This window comes from Littorina saxatilis, linkage group LG8 (assembly GCF_037325665.1).
Source record: "Littorina saxatilis isolate snail1 linkage group LG8, US_GU_Lsax_2.0, whole genome shotgun sequence".
In the NCBI taxonomy this organism is placed as follows: Eukaryota; Metazoa; Mollusca; class Gastropoda; order Littorinimorpha; family Littorinidae; genus Littorina; species Littorina saxatilis.
The window spans coordinates 67,933,745-67,945,257 of record NC_090252.1 but is presented as its reverse complement, the minus strand read 5'-3'; the positions used below and the strand labels follow the sequence as shown (position 1 = coordinate 67,945,257).

Below are 11,513 nucleotides of genomic sequence, written 5' to 3'. Positions count from 1 at the left end.
TGAGAGCTGAGGTCTTTCTTAATTTATTTCCATTCAGCATTTTGCTTGTTTCTATGTTACATAAGTGAAAACGGTCTACAAAGATATCGACGAGTCCTGTGTCGTAGGCGATGACACGTGTGTCCACGCAACTCTGCTCCTGGCCTGCGACCCCGCGGTTGGTGTGTGCTGTGAGTCGTTAACATTCAAGTAGTTATGCTTTCAATGATGTTTGTTCTGACTGAGGACACTCTATCCTAGCTCGTTTCATAACTACCAACTCGTATAGTATTATGTTATTTGTAATGTTGACCTAAATGTGACATTTTACACAGATCGAGACAGTTAGCGTCATTGTCTTTTAAGTGAACAATGACTCTCGAGATCTGTGTAAAACAGGGGCGGATCACATCATTTTTAAAGGGGGGGGGGGGGGGGGGGGGTTACACATTTTTTGAGGGACAGATCGACGACGCGAAGCGCTTAGTTCAGGGAGCAAAGCGCCCGGACCTCGTTGCGGGTCCGGAGGTTCAACAAAGTGCATGCAATGTTGGCATGAGGCACTACCGTTATTATTCTTGATGAATGCGAAAACAAATGTTTTGTTCATTCCGCAAAAAACTACAATTTTAAATCTTTTTCTGACATGTCACATAACCGCACAACTAATGTCTCCAACGACTTAATACATTGTATATGTATGGAATGACATAAGTAAGCACAAGGTTTGGACTAAATGAAGGCAATACGTTAAGGACTTACTGAAATGTACCGTGCATTTTTTGCAACGTTACCTGCTCAAAATGATTACAAACCGCCTTTTATGGATTCTCAGAGAAATTATACCTACACTGTTCGGCTTTAAATAGCGTCTTTTTTACGACAAGACAGGCAAACATAACTGACTGCTTTGGATACCGATTTGATTGTTCGTTCCAATGACATGCACAAGTTATTCATTTTTAGCTGTTATGATTTGTGTCGCTTCTAGCGTGGCAATAAACCTTGCATGCATAATCCTTCTGTTTTCTGATTGTGGTAATAAGGGAATGGATTGTTGGTTTTACTCCTTCAAATATGACTGCTAAAAGGAAGCACAATTCCAGCAACATTTTTTCAAACAGCGAACGCAATGAATTGTGGAGTTTTGTCTGCAAAGGGCCAACTATATATGCGTAGCGGAATTGTTGCCAAGGAGATCTCACGACAATACAGCTAGGCATACGAATGACGCAAGGGTAGCTAACTACCAGTTTATTTGTAGTAACTACTGGGTGTTTCAGTGATCCAGGCAGGCCAGGGGTGCTCAGCAGATGGCTACGCGAACCTCTGCACGTCGGGGGCAGATTGCACAACCAACCTGTGCACATGTGGCACGGCCTACACCCGAAATGCCGACAGTGGTCTATGTGGTACGTATTACAAAGGACTGTCCTTAGCGTCTCGGCACCCAAACTAATAAGGAAGGCTGGTGAGGAACGGCTTAGAACTTCAGGTGCGTTCTTAAAGGCACACTGCCTTTGGTAAACACAGTTCAACTCACCATCTCAGATCTGGTCGGCGCCTGGTTTGAGTAGCTTTTTAAGAAATTAATTCATTACAAAAAGTCCAACTCACCTGAGCAAGCAGTCAAGGTGTTGAATGGTGATATGTTTCCAAGTGAAGGAATGGTCTTATCCGATATAAAGGCCTGGTCGGATGAAACATGTTTTAATACGCAGCACGGAGCAAGAACCTTTTGTTGCGCTGCACCATGCACCACTCTGGAGCTCTCTGTCCTTCTCTGTCAGACACTGCACCTCTCTCAGCTCTTTCAAACAACAGTTGAACACTTTCTTTTTCACACAATATTACACCAACCCGGCCTGATGTCTTTTCCATTCCATTTCTACACGTACTCCTCTCCCTTAAAGTTGGTATGATTGGTGTGAAAAGTACATGTGGTGATATTTGTCCGTATCATTAATTGTTTTATGTAGGTTGTACATTTAATTGTTCTATTTTGCATATGTTTTTGTGTAAAGGGCCTGGAGCCATAATTTATGTTAGGCACTTACAAATGTCCAGTTATTATTATCACTATTATTGCTATTATGTTAATAGAAGGGGTGTGCCTTTACAAATACGTCTTCTGTGCAAAGCATCTTGCGAGTCATCTTCAATCCATATACGCCATAAAGCAAAACAGTAGCAAATCAGCCAGTTGCGATTATACAAAGGACTATGAGTAAGCGTATGCCTGCCTGACTGACAGACTGCTTAAAACAATGACTGAAGCAAAGATTATTCGGGAATTAACGATTGGCTGGCTGAATGACCGATCAAGGATCCATGGACTGACCACACTTTTCATTGTTTTCAGAGCTAAGTGATTCCACAGCTTTGCACGGAGGGTCCTGCTCAGACACAACACCTTGTGTGGTTAATTCCAACCTTCAGTGCGTGAACTTCATCTGTCTGTGTAATGCTGATTTTAAGCTTAACATACACACTGGGACATGCGGTGAGTCTATAATTGCTTGATTGTCAGTGAAAATGATGAGTGCTACTCTTCATCTCTAGTCTTTCGATAAACTGTTTTCATTGGTTTGTTTGATTTTCAGAAATCACTTCTGTCATTGTCTTTTTATATTCTTTTACTTAGGATGCTTTACTAAATTGCCAGTGGATATTGCACTTTGGTCATAGTCTGTCGACAATTTTGTTTTGAATGCTGGGTTTTCAATAGAAATCACAACCACAAAGCTTCTACCATAGTCCTTCAATAATTTGTTTCGAATATGCTTAACTGGATTTTCAGAGGCTATTACAGAACGCACTGTTGGCCATAGTTGCACCTCGAGTGACACAGATTCGTGTGACGACACAACGACGTGTGCGGGTGACGCCGGGTCCGAGATGTGTGTGTGCAAAGCAGGAACAGCGGGAAGCCCAGGGAACTCTTGCGGTACGTTAAGCCAAGTTGCACAATCAAAAGTTGACAAACATCCCGCAAGGCATGATGTCAATGTTCACAGTTGTGTCTCTTTGGTGCTGTGGTTCCTTAAACAAGTATACAAATTAAGTAGAAGTACAATGCCAAGGCACTGCAGACCCCCACATCCTCTCTCTCTCTCTTTTTCTCTCTCTCTCTCTCTCTCGCTCTCTCTCTCTCTCTCTCTCTCTCTCTCTCTCTCTCTCTCTCACACACACACACACACACACACACACACACACACACATGCACACATACCTACACACATACACATGCACACATACACACACACACACATCGACTCACACAAAACTAATACACACAAAACACACACTCATACGCACATAACAGACGGACACACACGCCCTTGCAATCACACACACACACACACACACACACACACACACACACACACACACACACACACACACACACACACACACACACACACACACACATTGACTCACACAAAACGCATACACACACAGCCTAAGCACACACTCATACACACATAACAGACGGACACGCACACCCTTGCAAACAAACACACACACACACACGCACGCACACACACACACACACACATACACACACACACAAACACACCTACACACTCACACTCACTTTCTTTATTTGGTGTTTAACGTCGTTTTCAACCACGAAGGTTATATCGCGACGGGACTCACACTCACACTCACGCGCGCGCCCGTACGCACACTCATGTGAACGGCTTAGATCATGGGTCATGTTTTAACACCTTCGCATTTAAATGCTTATTTTATAGTCATCCATTGAATTGAGAAGACAACAAAGCATACTAAACTGCTAAGCATGACATAAACAATAAGGAAACACAAATGAACCAACAGCATCGTTTTGTGTATGTGGGTAGTTGACACCTTTTATTCACGAAACACGGCGGAAAATGGCGACCAAAATTATTTGTTGCACAGCGACAGGTCACTTTCTTCAACCAAGGCCAGTACTTTCATACATGACAAAGGAAAGCAAATGAGGCCTGAATACTAACGTTGTAGTGTTCCTGTGTGTGTCTGAGTGATAAACTATCTTCTGAAACGTAATTGCACTCAGCAGATTGTTCTTCCGCTTAGAACTTTTGTATCACACGGTCTTTGCGACAAAGAGAAAGATCGCATTTTGCAGAAAATCATTGACAACACAGACCAGTCATTTTCAGCATTGAAATTGGGAAGGAAAACAGTATATATATAGTATTGGCAGAACCCGACCAAATGAGTTTTGTGTCACAACGTTATGGACGTGAGATTTTTCACACTATCTAAATTGTTCTCACATTGTAGCAAAGTCATTGACAACACAGACCAGTCATTGTTAGCATAGACATTGGGAAGGGCTACTATTATAGTGTGTTTGAAGAAAGAAAAACATTATGAAGTTGGCCAAAACATTATTGCAACAAATTTCTAACCCAAATTAAAGCCTGTGTCATTTAATTAAAACTGTATATGCCAGTTAAGACCGTTCACTTAACCTTCAGGATCGCCTTTTGGATTACATATTTCTTTTACAGGGGTCACGTGACCGCCGCTCAAGTAAGGGTATCCTCAAAATCGACCAGACACAAACGGAAGAGCCGAATGAAAAATTAAAAAAAATTCACAATAGGCAAATCTTTGCAACTTTGACATACGAGAAGAAATTCAAACCAATTATCTACCCTGAACAGATTGTTTTGGTTTTGCTACCTTGCGTATTCCGCGTGCTATGCTATTCCTACTGATGCAGGTGTCGATCGCAAGAGCTGTCAAAAACGGAACGTTTTACGTCAATTTGTATGGGTATCATGTCAAAAAGCGCTACATTTTAGCAATGACTTGGTGGATTTCTTTGAAACTTTCGGAATATTTTACCAACATACTAGAGATACTTCCTGCGAAAGTTTGTATCGTTACGGTTGTTTATCCAGATGTGACGCAATGTTTCGGAAAATGTTGTTAAACTTGTCATAGGATTGTTCACTTGTCTTAAAAAAATTCATAACTTTGTATATCTACTGATAAATGATTGATACAGATACTGTCGAAGTTTCATTTGCGTGTAGTCACTGGCGTTAATTTGCTGTTCATGCAAACACATGAGAAAACAAGTCGCGTAAGGCGAAAATACAATATTTAGTCAAGTAGCTGTCGAACTCACAGAATGAAACTGAACGCAATGATACGCAGCAAGACCGTAGCATCGTCAGTCCACCGCGCACGGCAAAGGCAGTGAAATTGACAAGAAGAGCGGGGTAGTACTTGCGCTAAGAAGGATAGCACGCTTTTCTGTACCTCTCTTTGTTTTAACTTTCTGAGCGTGTTTTTAATCCAAACATATCATATCTATATGTTTTTGGAATCAGGAACCGACAAGGAATAAGATGAAAGTGTTTTTAAATTGATTTGGACAATTTAATTTTGATAATAATTTTTATATATTTAATTTTCAGAGCTTGTTTTTAATCCAAATATAACATATTTATATGTTTTTGGAATCAGAAAATTATGGAAAATAAGATGAACGTAAATTTGGATCGTTTTATAAATTTTTATTTTTTTTTACAATTTTCAGATTTTTAATGACCAAAGTCATTAATTAATTTTTAAGCCACCAAGCTGAAATGCAATACCGAAGTCCGGGCTTTGTCGAAGATTACTTGACCAAAATTTCAACCAATTTGGTTGAAAAATGAGGGTGTGACAGTGCCGCCTCAACTTTCACGAAAAGCCGGATATGACGTCATCAAAGACATTTATCAAAAAAATGAAAAAAATGTTCGGGGATTTCATATCCAGGAACTCTCATGTCAAATTTCATAAAGATCGGTCCAGTAGTCATGAATCGCTCTACACACACACACAGACACACACACACACACACACACACACACACACACACACACACACACACGCACACACACACGCACGCACATACACCACGACCCTCGTTTCGATTCCCCCTCGATGTTAAAATATTTAGTCAAAACTTGACTAAATGTAAAAAGGAACGTTCACGCTGTTTCGCGCTTACAGCTATTATCGCTGCGTGCCCCTTAAAACATGCTACGGTCACGCTTGGCTGGGCATCGCTGTGGCACCAGAATCATCGCTTAAATATGTAGCGTGTTTACAAGCCCAGCAAATTTGCGTCAGTGCTTACACGCACATACACATTTAGCAGTGTATGTATCAATCATTTTGCTAAAGACATGCAAAGTCATTAGATTTTTGGACCCAAGGGAACAATCCTATGACGAGATTAAAAACTTCTTTCGAACAATTGCATAACATTTTAACAAACACCTGTAACAATCCATAATTTTGTTCGAAATATCTCTAGTATGTTGGTAAAATATTCCAAAAGTGTCAAAGCAATCCACCAAATAATTGCTAAAGTGCAGACTTTTTTGTCATGATACCCCTAAAAAAATGACCCAAAACGTCCCGTTTTTGACCGCTCTTGCAATCGACACCTGCATCAGTAGGAATAGCATAGCACGCGAAATACGCAAGGTAGCAAAACAAAACAATCTATTCAGGGTAGATAATTGGTTTGACTTTCTTCTCGTATGGCAAAGTTTTGCCTTTTGTGATTTCTTGTCAATTTTTCATTCGGCTGTTCCTTTTTTGTCTGGTCGATTTTGAGGGTACCCTTACTTGAGCGGCGGTCACGTGATCCCCGTACAAGAAATATTTAATCCAAAAGGTGATCCTGAAGGTTAAGTGAACGATTTTACCTGGCATATACATTTTGAATGAAATAACACGGGGATTAATGCTTTAATTTAGATTTGAAATTTGTTGCAATAATTTTTTGGCCAAGTTTAGTATCGACAGAACACGACCGAATGAGTTTCGTGTCACAGCGTTATGGGCGTGATAATTGTTCGACTATTTGTTCTCACACTGCAGCAAAATCATTGAAAACACTGACGGGCGCTGTGGCGGGGTGGTAAGACGTCGGCCTCTTAATCGGAAGGTCGAGGGTTCGAATCCCGGCCGCGGCCGCCTGGTGGGTTTTAAAGTGTGAAGATTTTTCCGATCTCCCAGGTCAACTTATGTGCAGACCTGCTAGTGGCTTATCCCCCTTCGTGTGTACACGCAAGTACAAGACCAAGTGCGCACGGAAAAGATCCTGTAATCCATGTCAGAGTTCGGTGGGTTATAGAAACACGAAAATATCCAGCATATGCTTCCTCCGAAAACGGCGTATGGCTGCCTAAATGGCGGGGTAAAAACGGTCATGCACGTAAAATTCCACTCGTGCAAAAACACGAGTGTACGTGGGAGTCTAAGCCCATGAACAAAGAAGAAGAAGAAGATTGAAAACACAGACCAGTCATGTTTAGCATATACATTGGGAAGAGTTACTATCAATAATAAAGTGTGTTTTAAGAAAGAAAAACATTATAGCACCGGCAGAACATGACTAAATGAGTTTCGTGTCACAGCGTTTTGAACATGAGATTTGTTAGACTATTTTTTCTCACACTGTGGCAGAACAACGTTTAGTTGAACAAATTGCTGTCTACGTCATCATTTGGACACATCGATCTCTGATGCAGCTGGGTTTTGTCAAAAGGCTAGCTGACTCAGAGCTAAGATCTCAATGTCTGTTCGTGTCACACACTAATTTAACCTGTTAAGAACGGAACATTTTACAAGAGATCATATCTAAAAAAAATACTAAGTGGATCTTCATGAAATTTGATATGGATATTGTGTAGGGGAATTTCTCATAACCGTTTCCTCCCTTTATTAATATGACCGTTTCATGACGTCATTGTGTAGTTGTAACGTTGGCAGAGGATGGGACACACAGTGACAGTGATACGTTTCCAGACGATAGGCGTAAAGTGTATGATAATCATGCTGATCCTTGTTAAATAAAGGAGGAGAGAGCAGAGCTTGCAAATGTGCCAGTAAATGACAGTGACGAAGGTGATAAGCTAGAAGATGAAAATGCACATTTGTTTTTCAACTCTTCACGTTTTACACAGCTTAATTGCCTGAGACACAGATAATGACAAAGAGACATCTGTCATCAGCGTGTAATTAATTATATTTGGTGGTGTATATAATGTGCAGTACATCCTCTTGACGTAGATGTGTTTTGTAAGCAGGATTAGTATCATTTTGGATTTGTACATTCAGGAAACGAACTTGTGCTTACAGCTGATACCTCTTGACTATGAGAACAAAATTACCTGAGAACTCTGTGACTTAAAGTGAGTGAGACAATAGACATGCTTTGGATATACTTGGTCTGGGTTAATGTGGTCATCAAACTGTAAGTACACAAGCATGTTTCAGGTCTTTAGCATGTTGTCTGTGTGTGGAGAAGGCCTGATTTGTGTGTTTGTCACCATGACAGTAATTGTCACATACACAACACCTGCATGTCCCCCTGTTTGCGACAATGCCATTAAAATCATGACATAGATCCTCTTTGTTCAATTACCTTTACATCGATATAGAGTTTGTCGTACCTTGACTCATTGTTTTTAAACACATAATTATGTGTTAAACTGACACACCCTATTTCTTAAGCAAATTTCTTCAAGAACCCAGGAATGAAGGGTATATTTAGTACTAAGATAGGCAGGAACAATTAAGGGGAAATAACGACCAGCGAATAGCAGGGCTGAAAGAGTTATAGAATAAATGTCTGTGATTCTATATTCTATGTGTGATTGAACAATCTGACAGTGAAAGTGACACCGACCAAAGTAGGCGCTGCGTGTACCGATGGTTCAGGTGGAGAGTGTGTAGCACACGCTACGTGCTCGGCGACCAAAGGAACCTGCGAGTGCGATGCAAAATACCACGGAGTCACCGGGGGAGATTGTTGTGAGTTCAGTGAACACACACACACACACACGGCACGCACGCACGCACACACGCATGCATAATATTTCGCTCATTCTCACGAAGTAATGCGCGCGCACACACACATACACACACACACACACACACACACACACACACACACACACACACATTCTCTTATCAAGTAACACACACACACACACGTAATGAACCCACAGCATCCGACTAGAAATGACACTATATATTATGATATAGGCGCTGAAACAAATTAAAAAAAACATTCAAAAAGGCATGCGGGCTGGTAGAGACTAAATACTAATCATATTTTTGAAGAATGTAACTTTACGTCTGTATGTGACGTACGATCAGATGTTCCATTGTTGTGTTGTAACTATAGACGCTTGGTCTGTGCACCTTGAAGAAGGCCTGCGGGCCAAAAAATTGGATTTAAAAAGATGCGACATTCTGGCTTGGTTTTGGACTTTTTATTGTGTTGTTTAAATAAGCTTTTTTAAGTTTTAAAAGGTTTTCCAGCCTTCATTCTGTAGAGTGGTGCAGAGGAAAACGAGTTTCTTGAATTCTGTATATATATATTATTATTATTATTATTATGAACATTTGTGCGCCTAATCTAAATATAGCCCTAGGCGCTTACAAAATATACAATACATAGTGAACATTATACGAAACACAAATCGACAAGGACCAAGACACTCGGACTCATACACTCGCAGACAGACGCACAGCGAGAACGCGACGCACTCACTCATACCATATATATGGAGAGAGAGAGAGAGAGAGAGAGAGAGAGAGAGAGAGAGAGAGAGAGAGAGAGAGAGAGAGAGAGAGAGAGAGAGAGAGAGAATTGAATTGAATTGAATTGAATTGAATTGAATTGAATTGAACTTTATTTTACAAGGATTTAGATTTAAGGCTACGCCTTTTCTTACAATCTGTCCTTGGGACGCATAGACACACAATTATATAATTAAAAAAAAAATAATTAAAAAGTTAAAAAGTTAACCAACAAAAGGAGGTCGGAAAACGTGATAATAAAGATGACGATGATGATGATGATGACGATAATGATGATGATAATGATGATGATGATGAGAGAGAGAGAGAGAGAGAGAGAGAGAGAGAGAGAGAGAGAGAGAGAGAGAGAGAGAGAGAGAATGACGTCAAGAGCGAGAATGCAGATAAATTACGACATGAGCAAGGGAGATCATCCTTTACTCTGTGTGTGTCTCCGCCGCCTACATTCCAACGTGGAATTTTGAAAGCAGGGAGCACACTACAGGTAATGGAAGAGGTGGGGGAAGGGGGTAATAATTAATTCTAGAAAGAACTCTTCACAGACAGCCTACTGGAGAATCAAACCTTTTCGGAGCCGACTTCAACACTGACCCGAGGAGAGTTCAACAATTTCAAAGGATTGAGTATTCACCGAAGTGCATTTAAGGGCATTCTCATAAATGTGCTGAACCTGAACAGGTCCGTGTTTGTTTAGCTAAGACTGCTACCGGTGTAGCAGCCTATTTTGAAGCAGCCCAGTTTGACCGGGAGGTCATTCTGGGCTAGTCAGTTTTGACCCCCCCCCCCCCCCCCCATAGTCAATTTTGACCCCCCCCCCTTCAAATTTTAAGAATGAGTACATACAGACTTTTAGAAACAATAATTATGCATATATATATACAACTACGTATATCTAAGGTTTGGGGGGATGTGTCATTCTGGTGACAATATTTGTTGCAAAATGATATTGGAAAAAAAAAATCGAAAAAAACCTTTCTAAAAAAGAAGAAAAAGTTTCGACGCTTCCCTTCTAACTTCAAGAATAAGTACATTAGCCCAGAATGACACATCCCCGCAAACCTGTTGAGATACATAGATGCATACATAGATGCATACATTTCGTCATCTGAAGTCCTAATGTACTTATTCTTGAAGTTTGAAGGGAAGCGTCGAAACTTTTATTTTTTTTTTTAATAAAGTTAAAGGTTTTTTCTTGATTTTTACATTTAGTCAAGTTTTGACTAAATGTTTTAACATAGAGGGGGGAATCGAGACGAGGGTCGTGGTGTATGTGTGTCTGTCTGTCTGTGTGCGTGTGTAGAGCGATTCAGACTAAACTACTGGGCCGATCTTTGTGAAATTTGACATGAAAGCTCCTGGGTATGATATCCCCGGACTTTTTTTTCATTTTTTCGATAAATACCTTTGATGACGTCATATCCGGCTTTTTGTAAAAGTTGAGGCGGCACTGTCACACCCTCATTTTTCAATCAAATTGATTGAAATTTTTGCAAAGCAATGTTTGACGAAGCCCGGGGTTTGGTATTGCATTTCAGCTTGGTGGCTTAAAAACTAATGAGTGAGTTTGGTCATTAAATATCGGAAACTTGTAATTAAAATTATTTTTTTATTAAACGATCCAAAAACAATTTCATCTTATTCTTCGTCATTTTCTGATTCCAAAAACATAAACATATGTTATATTTGGATTAAAAACAAGCTCTGAAAATTAAAAATATAAAAATTATGATCAAAATTAAATTTCCGAAATCGTTTTAAAAACAATTTCATCTTATTCCTTGTCGGTTCCTGATTCCAAAAACATATAGATATGATATGTTTGGATTACAAACACGCTCAGAAAGTTAAAACGAAGAGAGGTACAGTAAAGCGTGCTATGAAGCACAGCGCAATCG

The 11,513-nt window shown here is 40.2% G+C and overlaps 1 protein-coding gene across 1 annotated transcript in view; it reads left to right on the top strand.

Moving 5' to 3' along the window:
- Positions 1 to 11,513, top strand: part of LOC138972454 (cell death abnormality protein 1-like) — a 70,793-nt gene that overhangs the window by 17,013 nt on the left and 42,267 nt on the right. Inside the window, exons 4-8 of the mRNA XM_070345100.1 lie at positions 66 to 170; positions 1,263 to 1,391; positions 2,342 to 2,482; positions 2,780 to 2,926; positions 8,683 to 8,823. Coding sequence (XP_070201201.1) covers positions 66 to 170; positions 1,263 to 1,391; positions 2,342 to 2,482; positions 2,780 to 2,926; positions 8,683 to 8,823 — 663 coding nt within the window. The remainder of the gene's footprint in view (positions 1 to 65; positions 171 to 1,262; positions 1,392 to 2,341; positions 2,483 to 2,779; positions 2,927 to 8,682; positions 8,824 to 11,513) is intronic.